The 26622-nt window shown below is 38.7% G+C and overlaps 1 protein-coding gene across 2 annotated transcripts in view; it reads right to left on the bottom strand.

Annotated features, from left to right (window-relative positions):
- The window catches only part of LOC115210685 (inactive selenide, water dikinase-like protein), a 37289-nt gene extending 12726 nt beyond the window's left edge, over positions 1-24563 (bottom strand). Inside the window, exons 1-3 of one of the 2 annotated variants that reach the window (XM_029779367.2) lie at positions 24409-24563; positions 24087-24323; positions 6337-6440 (exon numbers count right to left, since the gene is read on the bottom strand). In XM_029779367.2, coding sequence (XP_029635227.1) covers positions 6337-6432 — 96 coding nt within the window. In that variant the 5' untranslated portion in view covers positions 6433-6440; positions 24087-24323; positions 24409-24563. The remainder of the gene's footprint in view (positions 1-6336; positions 6441-24086; positions 24324-24408) is intronic. The other variant, XM_036503604.1, reaches the window with a different exon arrangement.
- Between the last annotated feature and the right edge of the window lie 2059 nt (positions 24564-26622).

Raw genomic sequence — 26622 nt, 5'->3', positions numbered from 1 at the left:
GTTTGTTTCCACATTGATCGCTTCAAACAATAACTTCCAGACCACATCATACCCTAAGCCATGCTGACTAACATTAGTTTCCCTGTATAAAAACTAAATCCACAACAATACCCAGTATTTGCTTCACAAATTTTCCAATTTGGAATCAATGCTTGATAACATGAAACTCCTATCCATTTTCAAAGTTGAAGAAAAATCGATGCCGAAAAAAATGTGGAAAAAAAATCTCCCAAAATTCAGGGAATTAAAATTACACGTCGATCGTTGTACAAAACTGTAGATGAACTGTTTACGAAGTATAATCACCTGTTTTCACGAATGTACTAAAGAGATTTGCTCTGATATTCTCATTTAAATATGAATAGGTAAATACGGGCGGCTTTGGGCGGTTTGGTAACGAAAGGGTTAAAAATTAAAAATAAAGTTCAAACAAAGGGAGATAATTCAATCCTTTCTATACAAGTTATTGGTGCAGCTATGGTAGTATAGATTAAGTTTGCTTTACAAACTTCATGTTTTGGGGTTCAATCTCACAGTATATCTTCTATAGTTTTAGGTACAAAGCTTGTATAATCACATGAAAACTATGCTGAAACCCATCAGAGGAACTGTTTTAGTTTTCCATCACCTGACTGCCTGTTGCTGAACCCCGTTGCAAACATAGAGACCAACTCCCCACTCTAAAACTTCTTCTGTTCTTTGAGAGCTGTCCTGCTTCCTTAAACAAACTTGGTTCCTCTTCATTTCTAACTCTGGTTTCTTTCATTATTATTTTATGTCCACTGTCCATGCTGGCACGAGTGGGACAGGTCTGCTCTCCGAGACAGGGGGACTTTATACACTTGGCTCCATTATGCTTTGGTTTCCACAGGTGGATCCCCTTATTAACACCAACCACTTTCCAGGCTGTCACTTTTCAGTTGTCTGTTCCATTAGAGTGAGAAATATGAGTGATAGTGATGAGAGGGATGTGAGCAAGAAGAGGAGGAGAAGGAGTCATAGAGTAGATAATATTCTGAGAGATGGGTAGGTGTATCAAAGGCAATATAACTGAGATGGCAGGAAGATGACAGAGTCTTTGAGAAAAGGAACTAGAGTATGCTGTTAGATAAGCTGACATAACACAAGGTGATGATAACAGGCGACCTAATGTAACCACCTATATACATTCGTGATAAGATGGGCCACACAGGTTGAGTGAAACCCTAACCTCTAACATGTGAAATTTTAAAAGAGACCACCACAAGACTAAACTTTATTTATAAAAGACATGGAAATATTCTGGATTAGACAACTTTTTTATATTTAACTTCAGTCACTAGGGTGATTGGTATTAAATATAACATCATCTAAACTCAATCAGTTCAATTTCAATTCTTTAAAACCTGACCCCAGGACAGATTGTTACACGAAGAGAATGAAAATAGGAACAATATTTTACATGAATAAGTGAAGGCGTGGCTGTGTAATAAGAAGCTTGCTTCCCAACCACATGGTTCCAGGTTCAGGCCCATTGCATGGCACCTTGGGCAAGTGTCTTCTACTATAGCCTCGGGACAACCAAAGCCTTGTGAGTGGATTTGGTAGACGGAAACTGTAAGAAGCCTGTCATGTGTGTGTGTGTGTGTATATATCATCATCATCATCGTTTAACGTCCGCTTTCCATGCTAGCATGGGTTGGACTATATATATATATTAATTATGTGTGTGTGTGTTTGTGTCTCCTTGTCTTTATATGATGGGATAGCTATAAATGATTATCATCATCCATCTACAAGCTGTGAATTTCCGATTGCGAACAAGATAGGTGTTTTGAATTGCTATTTTCAACTCTTTACTGACCATTCATAATTTTATCAAATTTCTCTGTCTATCTTTGACCATTCATAATTTTATCAAATTTCTCTATCTGTCTATCTTATCTAATCTTATTCATTTCATATCATTTCTCCTCGTATTAATCAACATTCGTATCTTCGTGCCATCTTGAAGCCTTTTCTCTCTAATTCACATGTACTATCTCTCTCTCTCTCTCTCTCTCTCTCTCTCTCTCTCTCTCTCTCTCTCTCTCATCTACAAGCTGTGAATTTCCGATTGCGAACAAGATAGGTGTTTTGAATTGCTATTTTCAACTCTTTACTGACCATTCATAATTTTATCAAATTTCTCTGTCTATCTTTGACCATTCATAATTTTATCAAATTTCTCTATCTGTCTATCTTATCTAATCTTATTCATTTCATATCATTTCTCCTCGTATTAATCAACATTCGTATCTTCGCGGTGCACCCGCCCTACCCACCCCCACCACCAATACTGGATATCTATATTTTTGCTCCATCTATACCGGATGTCGCTTCTCCCACCACCATTATAGGTGTCTACTCTTCGAACCCCCCCCCTCTTCAATACGCTATTTCACCATGCATTACCCCTCTCTCGATATCCTACGTTCTACTTGCCTAGAACATGTCATCATTTCTCTGAACCACCCCTCCCCACTGGTGCTTCCCTATATTTCTGCACCCCCCCCCACATAAAAAGCACCATCCGAACGTGGCCGATGCCAGACCCCTCTGGCACCTGTGCAGGTGGCACGTAAAAAACACCCACTACACTCGCGGAGTGGTTGGCGTTAGGAAGGGCATCCAGCTGTAGAAACACTGCCAGACTAGACTGGAGCCTGGAGCTCCCCAGACCCCGGTCGAAACCGTCCAACCCGTGCTAGCGCGGAAAACGGACGTTAAACGATGATGATGATGATGATGATGATGATGATATATATATAGATAGATAGATAGATAGATAAACACACACATAGATATTTGTGTATGTATCTGCCCACCACCATTGCTTAACAACCGATGCTGAGGTGCTTACATCCCCGTAAGTTAGCAGTTCGTCAAAAAAAAGACCGATAGAATAAGTACTAGGCTTACAAAGAACAAGGGGTCCTGGAGTCAATTTGCTCGACTAAAGGCAGTGCTCCCGCATGGCCACAGTCAAATGACTGAAACAAGTAAAAGAATAAAAAAAGCAACACAGAAATAAGTCAAATAAGAGTCAAATGGCATTTGAGACAGATTTTCTGTGGCTGGATGCTCTTCCTGACGCTAACCCTCACCCGTTTCCCAAAGTAATATTGTCCATAGCCAGGCAGGCCCTCGCACAAAACTGGAAATGAATGACAATGCATATATGACAGGGACAATCATTTTACAACTATCCCACACTATCAAGATGAGAAGGCACAAACATGTATACCATTTACATATTAGATAGATACAGATGGGCTTCTTTCAGTTTCCATCAACCAAATCCACTCACAAGGCTTCAGTCAGCTGAGGGATACAGTAGAAGACATTTGCCCCAAGGTGGTCTGAACAATTTATAGAAAATGATAACTGCCAGAATATGTATGGTAGATCTGAAGAGACAAAATATGTCAGTAAAAATAAGATTTGAAAAAGAATGAAAGATTTCTAAAATGTAGGATTGTGATGGAAATAAATCTCAGTTATATGATTTCTATTGAATTAGAGAACTGTAGAACTATGGAGATGTTGTGCTGTAGAGATGCCAGCAGGACATGGAACTGTTGGGGGTACTTAGACGTTGGGCCATGTATCTAGTTTGGACTGTTTTCACAAGCACACCCTTATAGATGCTGCATCAGATTATTTTGCTGACATGCTTCTTTCATAGATGTCTTACAAAATAATTTTTAAAGTTGCTTGCAATAATTCACACATGCAAGTTCCTATTGATGGCATTATGAGTATAAGGGCCATTTGGGATTTTAACAATGTATTAACATCTTGTCTCTAACCCATGCCAACATGGAAAGTGGACGTTTGATGATGATGATAATGGATATGAAACCAATATTCCATTTCTGTCTGCCTGAGATAGTCTTTGTCTTTATTGAAACATTGAAAGATGAACACAGGGTGTGGAACAGGGAACCAGACTTTTACTGAATGGATATCAATAATAGGAGAAGAGAATCCATGGTGGGCATTGTTAATGACATCCAATAGTAATTAGCATTTAAAGAGGAGCAACAGGTTAAACTTCTTGATGAAGAACTTCAGATCTGAGCCAAAAAGGAAGACAGAAGTCACAAGACAACACTGCTCAACAGATAATACATGAAGGGAAAGAACTGACATAAAACTGCTCTAAATAGGGGCAGGCAATGGGAACCAATTCCTACAAATTGTAGCATTTGACAGCTACTTTCGTTACCAAACCGCCCAAAGCCACCTGAAATAAATTTTGGTTCATGTGACCAAGCCGCCCAAAACTGCCCATAATTACCTATTCATATTTAAATGAGAATATCAGAGCAAATCTCATTAGTACATTCGTGAAAACACGTGATTATACTTTGTAAACAGTTCATCTACAGTTTTGTACGACGATCGACGCGTAATTTTAATTCCGTGAATTTTGGGAGATTTTTTTCCAAATTTGTTCCTATTGTGTTTTCAAAATTTGTAACTCTGACAAAAAATGGATATGAATTTCATTCTATCAAGCAGTGAGTCAGAATTCGAAGGATTTCCTACTGAAGACCTTGATAAATCTAACTATGACTGAAAAAAAAAAAAAGCATGTGGTATTTGATAATGAATCCGATGTTTCATTTTCCGAAAGTGAAAGCAGTGAATCCGAGAGCTCCGACAGCGATAAAGAAAATGAATTGGCACCTGAATGGAGTGAAAATTTAAAAACTGTTTCTTCCAGTGATTTTTCTGAAGAAACTGGACCAAGCCACAGTCTTTCCCAGGAGAGTAAAGCACGTAGACTATTTTTTTTTACTTTTTCAAATGAGCCTATTTGAAATCATTACGGCAGAAACGAATCATTACGCTAAATGTAAACAAAGCGAAAGAAAGGATAGTTTGTGGTTTCCCACAACCTTAAATGAAATTAAGGCCTATTTTGCCATAAATATTATTATGGGTATCAGAAAGTTACCCAGAATAACAAATTCTATAGTAAAATTTTGTTGTATACCCAATTGAATATTAGCTAATAACCCATTTTCTATAGCGATGTTTGAACAAAAATTTGAATTTTCAACCCATGCTAGCATGGAAAACGGACGCTAAACGATGATGATGATACTTTGTTGAATTTACCTGTATTTACCTGTATCTACCTGCAATGAGAGTCACTTTGTGACAAAAATTATGGTATAGAATTGGTTGAAAACCTTTCATTAAATTATCTTCCAAAAATCACATTAAAATATCGATAAATAAAAAAGTTATAGCTGTTTAATGAAACCAGACTAAATTTATGATTATGTTAGAAATTAATTGAAACACATAAGGGGTGTATTTTGGTCAGAAATATAGTATTGAAAGGGCTAAACTGATGTAGCCACTAGAACTTTGCCTAGCAATACCTGCATGAAGGACAGAGAGCAAAGTGCAGATTAATTAAACCTTAGGATCCCACCACCGCCACTACCAAAACAAAAAAGGGAAGCAATGGGGTACTCTGAATTTTCTTTAGATTGATTAAATGACACTATGGGCTGAAGGAATAAGTACTTTACAGTGATAAACGTCTCTTCAATGAACCACAGAAAGAATTTAGAGTTAATTCACTAATTAGGTTATTAATGACATATATCTAATGAGCGCCTTCTGCTTGAACAACATACTAAATGCAGACAACAGTGAGCAAAAACAAATTGTTTTCCAACACTCTTATGGCTAATTTTCCCAATACTCGTTAATTTTTAATCCACCCCTCTCACCAAATATTTGAATTCCTTATCTATTGGATCTCCTTGATTTTTTTAAACAGCTTTTTTTTTCTTTATTTTACTAATTCCTGTTTACATTACAATTTTCTAAAATAAATTATCACATAAATCTCAAGGTAGCAAAATAATATTTTTACATTATCTTATTCTTATATTTATTACTTAAAACGTTGATTTGGATAAAACTGAAATATGGATTTCAAATTCTGGCACAAAGCATGCAAGTTCAGAGAATGGCAGGGAGTGGGTGCTGGGGGTTAAACTGAATGCATCTCCCATGCAACTGGTCCTTATTTTATTGACCTCTTGAAAGGATGAAAAGCAAAGACTGACTAAATGCCTCTAAACATTTTGCCTGGCATGCTAACAATTCTGTGAGCTTGCCACCTTAGATAAAATTGGAATATTAAGAAGTGTTTAGCCATGAGCTGTTTATGGTCCCAGTCTTCTTAAAAACCTTTGGGTACAAAAGACTTGACAAGTGAGACAGATTAACATGTTTAGAGTAACGTTTTTGTTCCCCATGGCTAAAAATATCTGAAGGACTACTTACCATCATGTAAGGGTCATCTACAAGGGGATAGAAAAAGTCCGTTGTTTGTACCAATGAGAGCCCACCGTGCCGCAGGGGTGTCACACTCGAGTCCATACCAATTCCTACAAAAGAAAATCAGTACAAAGCAAAATTTCAATTTCACTGAACAAATATTTTTTTCTTTTAACATGAAAATTAAAAATCAAAATTGAGTTGAGGGTGTGGAGTGTCAAAAGGGCATTGAAACAGCAATTTCCATATTAGAACTAGGTATCCAGAGAAAATTCAAGTGAAAATAAAAATTAGTAAGTACAGAAAAATAAGAATAATTTTAAAAGTCAGCAGCTTGGAATATGTGGCACGTAAAAAGCATCCACTACGCTCTCGGAGTGGTTCGCATTAGGAAGGGCATCCAGCTGTAGAAATCTTGCCAGATCAGATTGGAGCTTGGTAAAGCCTTCAGAGTTGCCAGTTCTCAGTCAAACTGTCCAACCCATGCCAGTATGTAAAGCAGACATTAAAAGATTATGATGATGATGATTAACATTAAAAATATTTACTCAGTTCATACAAATGCTCATGGTTTTACTAGTTGTCCTACCAAAGAGCTGCAAATATTTCAACAGCAACAATCTATTATTTCTTAGTAATTTTCTTTAAACATAAAACTTGAATGACAACTAAAATGAAATCTTAATTGTAATTACTCCTCTCAATTTTCACACGGCTTGAAAAATGCTGAAAACAGTAATGGCCAGGCATTCCAATATCCAAAAATATAAAATATATTTCAATGTTCCTCGTATAAACAACAGTTGTGAGAGGTACAAGTGTTAGGCAACATTGTTCAACTCTTCAGACTATTATTATTATTAATCTCCCAATCACCTTAATACAATCTCAGGCCTTGTGCCTCTGTTAGAGGCCATTGAATATCTGTTTTATTATCACCAATGATTGCTTTCCCTCAGCAGTTTAGAGATGTCTTTAAAATCTTTCCTTTTCCTCTTTGAATAAACAATAAAAGAGGTTTTGAAGAGAGAGTTGCCTTAACATATATTGTTATTTCCATACAGGTCTCTTAACCCTTTAGCATTTAGACCTCACTGTCAAATGCAATGCTTATTCATTCACATTGCTTTGAATTAATCAGGCATTATTCTCTAACTCCAAAATTTCAATGATGTGACTGCTTATTTTTAGAATGACATTGTAGATAGGTGTGAGAGGCTGGATCTAGTCAGTTTGAAAGTAAAACAGGATATGGTCAGTTTAAATGCTAAAGTGTAGTGGTGAGCAGGCAGAACCATAAGAATGTTGGAAAACAAAATGCTTTGCAGAGCTTTCTCTGACAAGTTCTGTGTCCAAATCCAGCGGAGGTCAACTTTGTCTTTTGTTACTGCAGGGTTAATATAATAAAGTACCAGTCTAGTGCTGAGGTCAATAGTCATGACTAACCCCAAACCCTCAAAATTGCTGGCCTCAAGCCCAAATTTTTCTATTAATTTGTTTCTATAATTTAAAGATTTGAATTCGTTTTGACTAACTGTGAAAAGAGGAGACCATAGTCATTACTCTGGCAGAGTCAAATAAAAAGGAAACCAGAAACCCATTACTCCTAGGTTCAAAGTCTCACTACTCAACTAAAATACAATGACTGACATCAACTGGCCCTTAGCTACCTTGGTTACGTAGTTCAATGTGCTATTAATCTGTAGTCAAACAATATGTTGAAGTGTTGATTTCTGATTGCTAAAAGAACCACCTCAACTTCTGGCTTCCATTTCCACTTCACCATCAATATTACTGTTCCCCCTTCATTTTTTGAATAAACCACAAAAATGGACAAAGTAGGCATTTATTTGGGACAGAATGTTACTACTGTTGTGAAACTACCAACCAAACAACCAATATGTTGGAACTGACTGAATCACCAATCCAAATATTTAGAGATCCCACCTCGGTACATGACCAACAAAACATTTTAATATTATCAATATTCACCTTGCAAACCTAACTGACTCCAAACTTGCCTCATCTACTGCTGGAGCTAAGACACACCCAGTTTCTAACAAATCTATATTCCATCAATAGAGGAACCAATAAAGTTCATTTGGATGTCTTTAGCTATCTATTACACCATTACCAACAAAACGTCACCTAAAACACTAGAAAAAAACATTGTAGTCCTAGATACACTATAAGATGAGGCAGTCATGGCTGGATTAACTTTGACCATAAGTCTGCCTGATCAGGTTTAACAATCTAACCATTGTTTAGGATTAACAACATGTCGACGCAACAGAGAGACCAGCTATCAGAATTGACAGTACCTTGGTAGATAAAGCAATTAAGGGTATGAAGATAGGGAAAGCCCCCGGCTCATCAGGAATCACAACAGAGATGCTTAAAATATCTGGCGGTGTTAGCTATAGTCTAGTCACCTGTATAGTCAACCAGGTGATAAGATACATGAAGGAGTCATGCCCAATGACTGGTGTAGCAGCACCATAGTCAACTGCTACAAAGGTAAAGGTGATGCAATTAGATCCACTTAATTACAGGTGTCAAGTTATTGGATCAAGTAATGAAAATCACAGAGAGGGTCATAGCCCGACTAATTAGGGAGAGAGTCAGTCTAGATGAGATGCAGTTTGGGTTTGTGCCAGGGAAAAGCACCACTGATGCTATATTCCTGGTAAGACAGCTACGGGAGAAATACCTAGCCAAAGATAAGCTTCTGTACTTGGTTCTCATTGATATAAAGAAAGCCTTTGATAGGGTCCCCAGATACCTTTTCTGGTGGTCACTGCAGAAACTAGGGATAGATGAATGGTTAGTGAAAGCTGTACAAGCCATGTACAGGGATGCTGTCAGTAAGGTGAGGGTTGGCAACAAGTACAGTGAAGAATTTTGGGTAGGAGTAGGGATCCACCAAGGATCAGTCCTCAGCCCCCTTCTTATTCATCATAGTCCTCCAGGCAATAACAGAGGAATGAATTCAAGACAGGCTGCCCCTGGGAACTTCTCTATGCTGATGACCCTGTTGTAATTGCTGAGTCACTATCAGAACTAGAGGAGAAGTTTCAGGTGTGGTAGCAAGGTCTAGAATTGAAAGGCCTTAGAGTTAACCTAGCAAAAACCAAAGTCTTAATAAGTAGGCAGGCAGACAAACCACAAATCCCTTCAGGTATTTGGCCCTGCTCGATTTTTGAAAAGGCGTAGGTAGAAACTCTATAAAATGTACCCAGTGTAAGCTATGGACACATAAAAGATGCAGCAATATCAAAGGAAGGCTAACTGGGAAGATAGTTTTTGTATGTGGCAAATGCTCAGGAGCAATAGACACTGAAAATGTGCAGAGAACAGCTTCCATCACATTCCAAGGAGAAAAAATACAAGTAGTTGATAGCTTCCAGTACCTAGGGGACCAAGTCAGTAGCAGGAGTGGATGCTCTGAAAGTGTAGCTGCTAGAGTAAGGATAGCCTGGGCAAAGTTCAGAGAGCTCTTAACGCATGTGTGTGAACAGTCATGCTACATACACGTGTAAGCTGACAAGGAATGAAGCTAGTATGCTCCACTGGATGTGTAATGCCAGTGTGCATACTCGACAGTGCCCCAAGAGAAAAGTTGAACTTAAGAAGCATCAGATGTGGTGTGCAAGAGAGACGACTGCGCTGGTATGGTCATGTGTTGCAAATGGATGTGGACAGCTGTATGAAAAAGTGTCACACCCTAGCAGTTGAGGGAACCTGTGGAAGAGGTAGACCCAATGAGGTGGTGAAGCACAACCTTCGAACACTGGACCTCACAGGGGCAATGACAAGTGACTGAGGTCTTTGGAGATATGCTGTACTTAAGAAGACTCAGCAAGCCAAGTGAGACCATAACCGTGGCCTATGTCAGTGTTGCATAACCAGCCCATTTAAGAGCACCCTTCAATCATTGGGCAATAAACTGCGCTTGCAAAAAGTTGCTAAGGCAAGTAAAATTGTTGTCATGGCCGATGACAGTACCACCTGATTGGCACCCATGCCAGTGGCACGTTAATAGCACCATTCAAGCTTGATTGTCACCAGCATCGCCTGACTGGATCCTGTACCAGTGGCACATAAAAAAAAATCACCATTCAAATGTGGCTGTTGCCAGTACTGCCTGACTGGCTCCGGTGCCAGTGGCGCATAAAAAGCACCATTTGAGCGTGGTTGATGCCAATACCGCCTGACTGGCCCTCATAGCGGTGGCACATAAATAGCACCCATTACACTCTTGGAATGATTGGCATTAGGAAGGGCATCCAGCTGTAGAAACTTTGCTAGATCAGATTGGAGTCTGGTGCAGCCTTCTGGCTCACCAGCCCTCAATTAAACTGTCCAACTCATGCCAGTATGGAAAGCGGATGTTAAACGATGATGATGATAAACATCATGAATGAAGGTGAGGAGTCATCTGCCGCTAAATAAAGTTTAATCATAAAAATACTCCCAAATAAAATAAAATGGAAAGAGCAGTTGATAAGAAATTAGGAAGCTTAAAGATCCTGCAAATGGACAGAGATTTAGGGACATATTACTTGAAGCCTCTGACGAAGTAGAAGGGGATAGAGCATCACAGGGGGTAGAAGACAGCTGGACGTTTCTAAGGGACAACCTGCTGAGAGCCACTGACCAGATCTGTGGCTGGTGCAAAGTCCCCTCTCGACCTAGAATAACGTGGTGGTGGAACAATATTGTAGACAGGGCTATTAGAGAAAAGAGACAGGCTTGGAAGGTCTGGAAAAATGGGGGTAGCAGGGAATTGTATCAGACTGCCAAAAGAGAAGCTAGGAGACAGGTTTATTTAGCCAGAGGGGAAGCAGATAAGAAAAAATTTGCCAATGTTCTGCGCCGTGAGGACCAAAGACTGGAGGTGTTTCGTGTTGCAAGACAGTGTTTGAGAGAGAATCGTGATGTGGTAGGAGAGAAGTGTGTTCGCATGGAAGATGGTTCACTTGCGCTAAATGAGGATGCGAAGAGAGAGGTTTGGAGATGCCACTATGAAAGGTTGCTGAATGAAGAAAATGAATGGGATAAAGAGAGTCTGCCGAATGTTGACCCAACAGAGGGACCAGCTATCCGAGTTGATAGTTCTGTGGTAGCTAAGGCAATTAGAAGCATGAAGACAGGGAAAGCCCCAGGCCCATCAGGAATCACTGCAGAGATGCTCAAAATGTCTGGTAGTGTCGGCTATAGCCTAGTCACCCATATAGTTAATCAGGTGATACACAAAGGGGTCATACCCAATGACTGGTGTAGCAGTATAATAGTCAACTGCTACAAAGGTAAAGGTGATGCCCTAGATACAAATAACTACAGAGGTATCAAGCTGTTGGACCAGGTGATGAAGGTTACGGAGAGGGTCATAGCCCAACTAATTAGAGAGAGAGTTAGTTTAGATGAGATGCAGTTTGGGTTTGTGCCAGGGAAAAGTACTACTGATGCTATATTCCTGGTAAGGCAGCTGCAGGAGAAATACCTAGCCAAAGATAAGCCCCTGTACCTGGCTTTTGTTGACATGGAGAAAGCCTTCGACAGGGTCCCCCGATCCCTTATCTGGTGGGCAATGAGAAAACTAGGGATAGATGAATGGTTAGTGAGAGCTGTGCGGGCCATGTATAGGGACGCCGCTAGTAGGGTGAGGGTTGGAAATGAGTACAGTGAAGAATTCCGGGTAGAGGTAGGGGTCCACCAAGGCTCAGTACTCAGCCCCCTCCTATTTATCATAGTCCTCCAGGCAATAACGGAGGAATTCAAGACAGGATGCCCTTGGGAGCTCCTCTATGCTGATGACCTTGCTCTAATTGCTGAGTCGCTATCAGAACTGGAGGAGAAGTTTCAGGTGTGGAAACAAGGATTAGAATCGAAGGGCCTCAGAGTCAATCTAGCTAAAACCAAAGTCGTAATCAGTAGGAAGGTAGACAAATCACAAACACCTTCAGGTAGATGGCCCTGCTCGATCTGTAGAAAAGGTGTAGGTAGAAACTCTATAAGATGCACCAAGTGTAAGCTATGGACACATAAGAGATGCAGCAATGTCAAAGGAAGGCTAACTAGGAAGATGGTTTTTGTATGTGGCAGATGCTCAATAAACACTGAAAATGCTCTGAGACCAACTTCCGTCACTTTCCAGGGAGAAAAACTAGAAATAGTTGATAGTTTCCGTTACCTAGGTGACCAAGTCAGCAGCGGGGGTGGGTGTGCTGAAAGTGTAACTGCTAGAGTAAGAATAGCTTGGGCAAAGTTCAGAGAGCTCTTACCTCTGCTGGTGACAAAAGGCCTCTCGCACAGAGTGAAAGGCAGACTGTATGATGCGTGTGTACGAACAGCCATGCTACATGGCAGTGAAACATGGGCCGTGACTGCTGAGGATATGCGTAAGCTCGCTAGAAATGAAGCCAGTATGCTCCGATGGATGTGTAATGCCGGTACTCACACTCGGCAGAGTGTAAGTACCTTGAGAGAAAAGCTGGACCTAAGAAGCATCAGTTGTGGTGTGCAAGAGAGACGTTTGCGCTGGTATGGTCATGTGGCGAGAATGGATGAAGATAGTTGTGTGAAAAAGTGCCACACCCTAGCGGTTGAGGGAACCTGTGGAAGAGGCAGACCCAGGAAAACCTGGGACGAGGTGGTGAAGCACGACCTTCGAACTTTAGGTCTCACTGAGGAAATGACTAGAGACCGAGACCTCTGGAAGTGTGCTGTGCGCGAGAAGACCCGGCAGGACAAGTGAGTCCACAACCCGTGGCCTTCTACATGGGATGGAGCCAGCCTACGTATGCATACCTTCCCTTCTTGGGACACAAAACTCTACTTGTGAAGACGTGTTGAGGCAAGTGAGGATCAGAATCGAAATCGATCAATGGAAATTGCGGATGTGCTACCAGTGCCGGTGGCATGTCGAAACTCTGCTTGTGAAGACCCATTGAGGCAAGTGAGGATCAGAATCGAAATCGATCAATGGAAATCGATCAATGGAAATTGCAGATGTGTTACCAGTGCCGGTGGCATGTAAGAGAACTTTCCGTTTCGCGACCGTTGCCAGCACCGCCCCGTTTCGTGTCCGTTGCCAGCCTCGCCTGGCCCTCGTGCCGGTGGCACATAAAAAGCACCATCCGTTCGTGGCCGTTTGCCAGCTCTGTCTGGCACCAGTGCGGGTGGCACGTAAAAAGCACCCACTACACTCACGGAGTGGTTGGTGTTAGGAAGGGCATCCAGCCGTAGAAACACTGCCAGATTTGACTGGGCCTGATGAAGCCTTCTGGCTTCACAGACCCCAGTAGAACCGTCCAACCCATGCTAGCATGGAAAACGGACGCTAAATGATGATGATGATGATGATGATGTAGCAGAGGAGATAAAAGAAAAATATTCACAGAAAATTAACCTCAAATCTTGTTTTGTAGCAAGAACTATGTAAAATTAATAAGACAAATTGTCATGAGGCCAAAAGGTCAGTAAGATGGGGTAGCAAGTTGTTTAAATGCTACAAAAACCAGATATAAACAGCAGCAGAGCAGGGTCACTATCACGTAATATATATAATTACTGTATGGATTTATAGACAACTAAACACTATGTATTACAATATTCAAAATATAACAGACATGTGGGAAAAAATTTGGAGCAGAAAGACAACTCTTGTTAATATATACATGGATTACAACAAACAAGACAAATATAAGGCCACTAACAGGTCTGAATAGGACTAGAAGAAACAATGTTTTATTTGGAAACAAGATTTGTGACAAGAAGAGCATGGGACTATAGAAAGAAAAAATTGTCTCATTAAGTTTTGTCCAACCCATGTCAGCATGGAAAAGTGGCCAGTAAAATAATTATGAACCCAAACACACATGCATAGTTGTAAATATGTTTTGAAAAATGCCATAAATTTATCAAGTGGGAATTAAAAGAAATTATTAGAAAAGAAAAAAATGTTTAACTGGAAATAAAATAGGTCAAAGGAGGAAAAGAATGCTTGCTAATTTCAGTGGTGTGACGACGACGATGATGACAAGTGCTTTTATATAACTCACAACTTTCAGTTTCTGAGTTAAGAAAGAAATTAATAAAAATACAAATTGAATCCAAGAAATGGTCTTAATCCAACCTAATTGACGGTTAAAAGATATTTCTGAAAGATAAAGCCTTGCCACTGTGATGGCATTTTATTGCCAGAAAGAAGTCAACTAAATCAGACAAACGAAGGACGTAAAATGTTTATTCAGATCATATTGTCTCTGTGGGTGACACACATCACTCAACCTAAATAGAAAAAGTAGCCAAATCTCCCTCAAAATATATTGGACCACATTAGATAGTTAAATCCGAATAAAAGATGGGATAGTCACAACTGGAATGTCTTTGATCATAGATCAGCTCAATTACAACTAACATAGAGTTATATAATTTCAGTGAACCTCAGTGCAATCAGAACAATTTCCTCGCTGATCAATGAAAACGACTTGAAATAGGAAACCAGCTAAAATGACCCTGTCTCGATCTAAAATGAGAATCTCAACACAAAATCTTGCTGCTCCACTCATTGAAACATGCAACTCCAACAAGATATGCAATTAACAGATTTATTAATTTTTCAGATATTTTTACCCCATCACAACTGGAAAAGAAAAATAGACACCAGTTCACTCAAAAGAAGAGATACTGATTTGGATTTTTCGCGGGGGGGGGGGGGTAAAACCAATATGCAACAAATATAGCCACCTGCAATGGAGAACCAGAAATTTTGATTCCAAATGTGAAAGCAACAACTCTGACAACAGTTCCGATAGGAAAAGCAAGTTTTACCAGAAACAGAATGAGGAAAGGATTTTTAAAGTATTTCTTTTTTGTAAAAGATTTTTCAGACAAGACTTGAGCCAGTTACAGTCTTTCCAATGAATCAAAGGCAAATAATGGTTTTATATATAATATTTTTTTTCCTTTTCAGTTATTCCAAACTGTTACACAGAATACAAACGAAGGGAAAACAAAAGACAATTTCTGGTCTGCTACATGCCTAAACGAAATTAAGACACTTTTGCCCAAAACATTTTTATGGAGATGAAAACTACTGGAATACAGACAAACCTTCCAGTATTTACGAGACAGACAAGATTGTTTGAAATCACGTCAGTTCTTACACATAAAAGACACTGGCAATACACCAGTAAGTGGACTAGAAAATTATGAATCCTTACTTTAAGAACCTTCTTGGTAATGTTTATAGCAGATACGAAAATATCATAAACCAAAGAGGTGACTATCAATTGAAGATGGCATAATGGGATATAAGGGCCAGGCACATTTCTGACAGAATATGCTAGACAAACCCACAAAATAGGGTATCAATATTTGCGAGATTAGCAAGCTAAGTATTGAGTACTATTACGGGCGGTGGCGACAGTGGTGGCAGCATCATCATCATTGTTTAACGTCCGCTTTCCATGTTGGCATGGGTTGGACAGTTTGACTGAGAAATGATGAGCCAGAGGCTGCACCAGGCTCAATCTGAAATAGCAAAATTTCTACAGCTGGACACCCTTCCTAACACCAACCTCTCCGAGAGTGTAGTGGGTGCTTTTACATGCCACCGGCACAAGGGCCAGTCAAGTAGTTCATACAGGGAAAAACCACAGCATGGCCTAAGGTATGATGTGATCTGAAATTATCACTTCCATATGTTTATAGCAGATACGAAAATATCATAAAACAAAGAGGCAACTATCAATTGAAGATGGTATAATGGGATATAAGGGCCAGGCACATTTCTGACAGTATATGCTAGACAAACCCAGAAGCAGAAACGTTAGCACGCCGTGCGAAATGCATAGCCGTATTTCATCTGTCGCTACGTTCTGGGTTCAAATTCCGCCGAGGTCAACTTTGCCTTTCATCCTTTCAGGGTCGATAAATTAAGTACCAGTTATGCACTGGGGTCGATGTAATCGACTTAATCTGTTTGTCTGTACTTGTTTGTTCCCTGTGTTTAGCCCCTTGTGGGTAGTAAATAAATATATATTGTTTTTTGACCAATTTTTCAGTTCAAATTTACAGGAGACTTAGAAACTTTGCTGAATAGATTTAAGAACTTCTTGCGGTGTCACAAAAACCACACACACATACATATATAGTTTTCAGCGCTGCCTAGACTGGCTTCCGTGCCAGTGGCACGTAAAAAGCACCACCCGAACGTGGCCGATGCCAGCGCCGCCTTGACTGGCTTCCGTGCCAGTGGCACGTAAAAAGCACCAATCCGATCGTGACCGTTGCTAGCCTCACCTGGCACCTGTGCCGGCGGCACGTAAAAAGCACCCACTACACTCTCGGAGTGGTTGGCGTTAGGAAGGGCATCCAGCTGTAGAAACGCTGCCAGATCAGACTAGAGCCTGGTGCAGCCTTCTGGCTTCCCAGACCACAGTCGAACCGTCCAACCCATGCTAGCATGGAGAACGGAGGTATGATGATGAGGAAAACTATATTTATAAATCTATATTCACAATTATTTTAGAATTAAGTAAAAATGAAAAAAAGGTAAACCATTTGGCATCACTTGAAAAAGACAATTTAGATAGAAAATATAGATATAGAGTCTCTAACAGCTGTTTCGTGCCACTAGTGCTTGTGCAGTTGCTGAGTAGCTTACAAAATAGGGGAGAAAAAGGAAAAGAAGGAAAACTCCCTTGACTATTTGAGACGGTAGAGAGGTGGATGACTAGGACAAGCAGGGGTAGCCATGTTTTCATTAGAATTTGGAATGATTTTGATGATGGTAAACTTTATTAATTCTTTAAACATGAATTTTTCTTACGTGAATATATAATAAATATTTTCAAGTATAGAGTTTGTTTATCTGTTGAAACTTTTTAAAGACAGACACCAATGTCTCTCTATCTCTGATCCCCACCTTTCATTTTTAAACTCATAGCCAATGAATAAAATCTCTCTAATTAAAAGAAACTGTGTTGGTGACACTATTCTGACCTCATTAAAATTTCTGGCATGACAATTTTAAAAATTAGTTGGGTTTTTTTTTTTTGTTGTAAATAGTTACTTTTATTGCTAAAACTATTATTAGATTAAAATAGGTCAGGTTATCAATATTGCTGTCTTTGTTGAATTTCATTCAGATCTAATTATCATCATTATCATCACCACCATCATTTTATAATCTTCTATGTTGTCATGGGTTACATGATCTGACAGGAGCTGGTATGGCTGGGAGCCACAGCAGGCTCCATTGCCTGTTTTTGCCATAGTTTCTACAACAGGATACCCTTCCTAATGCTTAATTACATTAAGATTTGTTGATTGTGACAATAAAAAGATACAAAAAAAACTGTTTAATTTATCCAAAGTTTTCTTGATTGGGTTTGAAGATTTTTGGAATAAACATATTTTGTCCATCAATTGGTGGGAGTTCATAATAACCAAATCCACGCACACAGTCACAAAGCCTTGTAAGTTGATTTGGTAGTATAAAAGAAACCAGTCATATATGATGGTGTGTGTGTGTTTCTTTATAACATTGTCTGATTTCATGTCATCATCATCGTTTAACGTCCGTTTTCCATGCTAGCATGGGTTGGACGGTTCGACCGGGTCTGGGAAGCCAGGAGGCTGCACAAGGCTTCAGTCTGATCTGGAAGTGTTTCTACAGCTGGATGCCCTTCCTAACGTCAACCACTCCGTGAGTGTAGTGGGTGCTTTTTACATGCCACCAGCACAGGGGCCAGAGGAGGCTCGCAAACAATCGGTTGGTGCTTTTACGTGTCACCGACACAGACGCCAGTCAGGCAATGCTGGCATCTGCCACGTTCAGACGGTGCTTTTTACCTGTCACCGGCACGGGTATCTTAAATACAATTTCCATTTGACTTTTATTTTGATGTTAATGTTGACGTACTTGACTCAATAGGTCTCCTCAAGAACAGTGGGTCACTCTACGATCCAAGGTTAGCATGTGATGGTTGTAAATGAGCCACTGTGTCAGAGGAACAATGTCTGTTTTTAGTGTTCTATGAAAAATGTCTGACAATGAGAAGACATTACCTGGCTTGAAAACAGGTTAGGATTGACAAAAACATGGAAAAGAAGAATTTTGAAACAATTAGGACTTCAACCATTTCCTTCCTATATTTCTAACTAAAACACATTTCTTATGTTCAAACTGGAGTTTTAGTGGTAAACCAAACTGAGCCCTCATAGAACATACCTAGTCCCCTGATGAATTGCATATTATATATCAACATCATCATCATTTAACATCCACCTTCCATGCTATGGGTTGGACAGTTTGACAGGAGCCGGCCAGGCAGAAACCTGCAGCAGACTACTGTGACTGTTTTGGCAGGGTTTTTATGGTTGGATGCCCTTCCTAACACCAACCACCCTGCAGAGTGGATTAGAAAGGAATCAGATGCAGTGTGCAGGAGAAAATACAGCACATGTGATACAGATGGAAGAGGATAGCTGCATAAAGAAGTACCAATCACTCAAAGAAGGAAGTTATGGAGAAAGTATTAAGAGATACAAAGCCTTAAAGAGGAGATGACAAAGGACTGAGATATCTGGAGCCTTGTTGTGCTCAAGAAAACCCACCCACCACAACAGAATTGATATCCTAAAACCACTTTGGTAAATGTTTGTATGTGCAAAGCAGCTCTGCCCTACCCCTATCAAGCTTCTCCCTAAACTCATCACTTGATATTATTCAACAACCATAATCGCCTTCCCCCTCCCCAGGACCACCTCCATTCCTCATCTTCCTCCAGCAATGCTGCCTCCTCTCTACTATACTCCATCCATCCTTAACACTTCTTTTATCCCCTATCTCTCCCAATGCCCTCACCTATCTATTATAACCCCTTCCCCCACTGTGCCACTCCTATCTCTATCCCACCTAACCATTTTCTTTCACATTCTGATGAAATTCTCTCCCACTGCACCCAAAAGCTATTTCCCAACATATCCACCACCATCTCTATTTTTCTAAGTCTCCTTCACACTGTCTCTCTCTCTCCTATTATTCTTTTAACCTCGCAACAACTGGCACTGTCAGTAAGGTGGGAGTTAATCACAAGTACTGTGAAGAATTTGGTGCACAGGTAGGGGTTCATCAAGGTTCTATCCCTAGTTCCCTCCTTTTCATCACTGTCCTCTAGACCATAACAGAGGAATTCAAGACTAGTAGTCGCTGGGAACTACTATATGCTGATGATCTTGCCCTCATAGTGGATTCCATATCAGAGATATTCCAAGTGTGGAAGTAAAACCTGGAATCTGGCCTTATGGTTAACATATCAAAGACTACTGTTCTAGAAATTAAGAAAACAGACTCTACCCCCATCAGGAGAATGGCCTTGCTCAATTTGTAGGAAAGGTGTAAGTAGGAATTCCATTATGGTGTACCCACTGTACTCAGCACAAGAGGTGCAGTGGAATAATAGGAAGATTGTCAGAGAAAGTAATGTTTGTATGTGGAAGATGCACAGGAGTCATAAAAATTACAGATTCTCAGGAAATTGATGTTTTCAAGAGCCCCAAAGACTGTTTAGAGGTAGTGGATAATTTGTTACCTAGGGAACCTAATTAGCGGGGGGGGGGTGATGCATGGAAAGTGTAATCATTAGAATAAGAATAGGATAGAGAAAATTCCGAGATCTTTTACCTCTGTTATCTCCCTCCAAGTGAAAGGAAGATTGTATGATGTATACAAACAATTCTACATGATAGTGAGATGTGGGCCCTGAATGCAGAAGACATGCAAAGGCTAGAGAGGAATGAGGCTGGTATGCTCTGTTGGATGTGTAATGTAAGAGTACATATGCAACAGAGTGCTGGTGTGTTGAGAGAAATGTCAGGCATGAGAGGAATTAGATGCAGTGTGCAAGAGAGAAGACTGCATTGGTTTGGTCATGTGATACAGATGGATGTCGACAGCTCTATAAAGAAGTGCCGATCGCTCACAGTGGATGGAACTCACGAAAAAGGGAGACCCCAGAAGGCATGAGACAAAGTACAGAAGAACAACCTCAAGACAACCTTGCAGAAATGATACGATGAGTGAGAGTATTCAGAGAGGAGCAAGACACGGATATAAAAATGATGGTTGAGAAATTGTAAGTATTAAACATTATAATATTATTAGCAAAACACTACGAAGTCGTCATTTGTTTTTATATGCTACAATGGGTTAGATGAACATATTTTTGAGGCTTTGTTTTACAGCTGCATTTGCTTCCTCTTATTAACCATTACCCATTTTTTCAAGCAGGGGGCCCCTTAATTTTACATATCATCTCAGGAGCAAAACCAGCCAACGATTTGGTGAGAGGAGAAATGACAACAAAATCATTGTTTGCAGCTCAGGGATTTTGGGGGATGCACTGATATACACACACACACACAGCATGGTCTTTTCAGTTTCTGCCTTCCAAGCTAACTTGCAAAGATTTGATCGATCCAGGGTTATAGCAGAAGACAATTAGCCAACGTGTTGTATAGAACAACTGAACCCAAAATCATGTTTGGGAAGTGTACCTCTTAACCATAGACAAAACTACACCTCTCAGAGCATATAATTAATCCATGAAAATAGTACATGTTGAGGGCATATACTCAATCGGCAAAATTCCATACATCAGGGGTCCCAAGGACATATAAGCGGTGGATTTATAGAATACAACTGAAGATGGTATCATGCAGGGTGGTGTCAATAAGGGTAAAGAAAATAAGCACTAATCGGAATTTAAGAGAAATAGTTGTCACTGCTGTTATGAATGAAATAAAGCATTGAACATGGCAGTCAGTCAGTTCTGAGCTTGAATAAACGATAATGCCACAAACACCCTGTTTAAAGTGACATTTTACAAAAAGAAGCTGAAGAAAAAATTTCTTGTAATAAATTTTCTTTCTAAATTAACATAAATTTTGTAACTGTTTTTAATTGGTATCAGGTTTTATAATGCAGTTTGTTGTTCCAATACTAAAACATTCCATAAAACTATCCAATTCTTAAGTAGAAAAGATATCCATTCTTTAGGTATCACCAATTAGAACATAACAATGTCCCATTTCTACAAATGACACAATGAAATCTGTTGGTCCTAACCCAACATTAGAAACATTTCCCTTGAGATCTACACTGTATCATCCTTATCTCCAGTTTTACCAGGTAAACAACTCTTCTCCAGCACAGCATCCCACCACACTCCTTTATCTCTTTTCTAAAATTCAGCCTTCACTTCTCTCTATTATTTCCTCAATCTTAATTTTCTGTAACTTCCTTCCTCTCAGACCAACCACTTTTGTCCCATTATCCATACACATCCAACAAAACATGTTCACCTCGTTTCTTCCCAGCTTCTACACATCCCACACTCAACGGCCACGTTCCACAACCATCCATCACACTTCATACACAAGAATTATACCAATCTAACCTTTACCCTCACAAATAATGGCTCCCTGCACTTTTCCAGCCTGGTTTTCTTCTGACTACTTTCACAACACTTCTCTACATTTTATTTGGTAACTTAACTAACAGAAGCATTGGATGGAATATATTCCTTGCATCCTCTCACAGCTAACTACAGCTGTGCATCTACCACAAAACCACACGAGTTTGCCTCCTCCACTTGTAACCCCACATTCCTCGTATATATGAAGTAGGCCAGTTGAGATACAGCAGTTGTACGCTGACATCTTGACAGCAGAGTTCTACTTTTATAATATTTTTCTCTTTACTCGATTTACTTTCAGCCTTCCTAATTTTCGGCTTTTGCCTCCATATCAGGAATTTTCATCTCTAAATCTTAGACATCTTGATCCATGAAGAACTAAACCATTACAGTTCCCACAGCTGGTTTCAAACTCCACTTTTAGGATTATGTTATGAGCCAAGCTGTGAGGGACACCCTACCTGCATGCTAAATTCCTAACACTCAATTCTCTTAGCAACAGCCAAGCTACAAAGGTGTGGTACTCTACCAAAGAATTTTTACAGTTCATTAAGTCCTAGGTAGAGTGGTTTATTGTTAACTGACAACACCTGTAGTCATCTGCCTCCTCTATTACCACAATCATCTTTCCCTGGATTATAGAAGTCACTAGTCCCTGCCCCTACAGGCAGGTTATCCCTTAACAACCACCGGCTTCCGTTTTCATATCTTTCGTCACACTTCCCACCATCAACTTTTTACACCGTTTGGTCCCTCTTCCCTATCGCATTGTCTCTTTCAGGAATCTCATAATAATATCTCAAAGACTTTTTTTGCTTGTTTTATAAAAAAAATTTTCGATTTTATTTATGAATAGATGAAAATCGATAATTTGGTAGACTTGCATCGAATATGGCCAAGCAAGATAGTAAAATTATTAACTTCGAATAGGTGTTTTAATAGAATTGTAAGCAAAAGATGTCAATTTTTTTTACATAAGTAATTAAAAATGTAGAAAATTGCAGCAACGTTGAAATAATGTCTTTTAAAAGTTGGCTAATTTATGCCAAGTTTACGATGACGTAAGTCTAGAATTGAAAAATTGCACCAAGAAAAGAGGGAAGAATATGAAGAGGGAAATGAAATAAAAGAAATATTAATAAGCAAACATGAACCAAATATTTCATATTGTTATAAAACAAAAACAACCCTAACTTACAGATTGTTGTCAAAATTAAGAGGAAAACATTAAAGCGAAACAATGTGCATATTTTGTTTTTAATTGGAAATAATTGGTTTTAAATTAAATCTTCCCTCAGATATACTGAATTAATTAAATAATTTAAGTAGAAATATGTTAAAATTAAATAATACGAGCCAACTAGGTTGGTCTAAGAAAGAATACAGCAAATTTTTAAATTGAAATAAATTTGTAATTAATAGGAAAATTAAAGAAATGAATTTAATCTAAATAAAAGTCTTTGGCAAATATATTTTTAAAACGAGAAAGAAAAATAACGAGCTTTGTTAAAATTTAATGAAATTTAAATAAAAATCTGAGCCCGAAGGAAAAAAATTGCGTTTTTTTTTCTTAATTAAAATGCAAAATAAACGGGAAAATGTTGAGTTAATTTGTTGGTTCTGTTGAGAAAATTTGTGTTGAAAGAAGTCGCCGGGAAAAACAGAAAAGGGAAAATTCTTTTGTAGGAAATCTTTTGATGTAAATTGAAAAATGAAAGACGATAGAATTTGTGTTGAGTCGGGATTGATGGTCAGGAATAACAATAAGAAACAGTGTGACTGAATAATAATAAAAGATGTTTTTAAATAAGTGTTTTAGAAGAAAAGACGAGCAACTGGGGGTGGGGGGGATGTTGTTGCAACAAGTTGTTGACACACACACACCTGCCAACAACGTATACTGCAGACATACACAAACACACCTGCCGACGTATACTGCAGACACAGACAAACACACACGCACGTACGCACACACACACACACCTGCCACCACGCGCTGAGAGCCGCCATTATGGAGAGGAGAGCATCGAAAGGGAGTCACATTAAAAAACCTATTTATGTCTCACAAACACAAGGTACACACCAAAATCTACCCCAAAATCATAAAATAAACTTAGGAAAATTATTTGCGACTAAAAGAAATAAGCTGGGTTCTTTACTTCATCCAGATCGGCGAAATAAAAGCCGATTTGGTGGTTAATGCCGAGACAGTAGCAGCAATGTCTCGTTTCCGATAGAATAAAAAAAATTGGTGAAGCCATTTCTTACCTATTCGAGGAACACTGGCGATGTACTGGAAGTGTTCGGACTCCTGGGCACTGCTGTCCTGTTGTAGTCCCTCAAGAAGCTTGAGCAGAGCTTCCTGGGGGACCTTACACCCTCATCCCTTCAGGTCAGCATATTTGGTGAGTCGGAATTTCGGATCCAAATCGTGAGCGACAGGATCGAAAGGTCGCCGCATAGACAGATCTCGCGGTTCCTCCGGCGGGCAGGCTTCCTGAACATCTGAAAGGAAAAGGAAAAAATTTCTAATTCCGCTCGAATGGGAAATAACACGACCAAAATTCCGAGTAGAGGAGAAAATATTGACCGGACATAATTGCTTGTTCGTTTCTGTGAGCCACGTTATGGCGTCGTCGAGAGAGAATGGTGAGAGAAAGACCCGGATGGAGAGGGACTCGCTCGTCGTGCGACTGGGACAGAGGCTTTATACTATGGTGCACCGAACGGGACATAAATAGCTGCAAGCACCGAAGAAAGAAAAGAAAAAGAAATTTATATGCATATATATATGTATATATATATATATATATATATATATATACGTATAAAATTTTATGTAGATTATTATAATATATATGTATTATATATATACATAAATATTATATTATAGTTGTAGATTACATCATATATATATATATATATATATATATATATATATATATACATATATATATAAAATATAAATTAGAGATAAAACCACTATTATGCAACTTAGTGATAGACATAACCAATACATAAATAACAAGTAATATATATAATAATAATAATTTTTTTTTTCAAAAAGTATAAAATGAATGATAAATATAATATAATAAGTAATATATATATATTTATTTATTATTACAGATATAGGGTGAAAAAATTATTAATTTAATAAAATTAACAAATTTCACCTAGTAGTTTTCCGGTATGGAAAAGAATTATATATAAAAAAGCTTTTTGTATAAGTTTTTACCGAACATTGTTATAATTATATATATATATATATATATATATGCATATGCATGTATTCATATACATGCATATATATGTGCCTGTAATTTTATATATATGTTTATATATTTATATATCATGTATACACATACTTACATACATATATGTATGTATGTGTATGCATGTATTTATATTTATATATACAGTATACATTTTGATTTGTGAGTTAAAGAGATGTTTACTATTATTTGGCTATTTTTACTTTTAATAACAATATTTTAATCTGATGTGAGAATAGGGGAAATTATATTCATTATGTTATATAATTATATTAATTATATGTGAAATAATTGCAGATACCCCCCATTCCCCCACCACACCACTCCCTGCCCTTTACTACTATAATGCACAGCCTTTTCTTCATAAACATTCTTACTGATATTTCTGAAATATACAGTACATTAAATTCATTGTAGCGCAGAGTGTGTTTGTGTGTTTGTGTGTGTGTGTGTGTGTGTGCGTGCGTGTGTGTGTGCAAACTGAATTCAAATGGTGGCAAGGTGTTGAACCATCATTAAAGATTCAGCCACAACATAGTTCAACCGGTGGCAGTATGGAAGGTGAGTGTTAAACGAGGAATCGTTGATGTTACTCAACAAAAGACACATGGTTATTATGAAATATGTTGTTTGTGTGTCCCCATTTGGAGTTTGGCTATCTTAACAACACTGCTTCTTCTTGAAATCAGGCTGGCCCCAGGAGCTGCAGCACATCATTGCCACATATGCCAAAGCTGGCACCAACTACTAAATATTTAGCATTGGAGAGAAAAATCAATAAACCTCGTGCTTTCGTGGTTCCTCTTCGCTTGGTGTCTCCAAGAGAAGAATTTTAATTGGCCTTCAGCATTTTACAGTTGGAAAGATACACTGATATAAAAAAGATTTGGAACCAAATGTGCCTCAAAGAATTGGTGGGGGTGAGTTTGTAACACATTTAAGTTTCAGGCAATTTGATGAATAGACAAAGTTATTTGAAAATATGATCTTTTAAATATTTGATTTCGGACAAAATCTGCTTAACTTGATAAAATGTGAAAAGGTTTCTTCATACTATAAGTTTTCTGCATCCTTCTACAGGCACCTCCTTGAGCAAGCCATTATACTTGAGGAAGAATGAATGCATTAAATTATTTTTATTTTTTATTTCAAATAGCTGGGATCTCCCAGTTTCTAAAAATAACTTTAAAATAACACAGACAACAACTCAAAATTTTAAGAGAGAGAATTTTGAAAAGCATAATGTTATGTCTAGCCAGAAACTTTACAGAATAAATAGGCTCATAGACTGTAGAAATCTTTGTAAATTGAAGGCCAAAACAAGAAACATGGCATGAAATTTACTCCAATTTTGGAAATTTAAAATGTGGACAAGTCATGAATTAAGGGTACAGAGTTAGAAAACAAGATCAGAGAGGTGTGGATTAAGAAATACAACATGGAGGTTATGGGGTTCTAGGAGTGTTTTCAAAGCCTTGTGAGAAGGTTTGGCAGACAGAAACTGAAAGAAGCCTGCTGTGTGTGTGTGC

The sequence above is a fragment of the Octopus sinensis genome, linkage group LG1, assembly GCF_006345805.1.
Source record: "Octopus sinensis linkage group LG1, ASM634580v1, whole genome shotgun sequence".
Taxonomy (NCBI): Eukaryota; Metazoa; Mollusca; class Cephalopoda; order Octopoda; family Octopodidae; genus Octopus; species Octopus sinensis.
The sequence above is the reverse complement of the archived record's forward strand: the minus strand, read 5'-3'. Positions and strand labels throughout refer to the sequence as shown.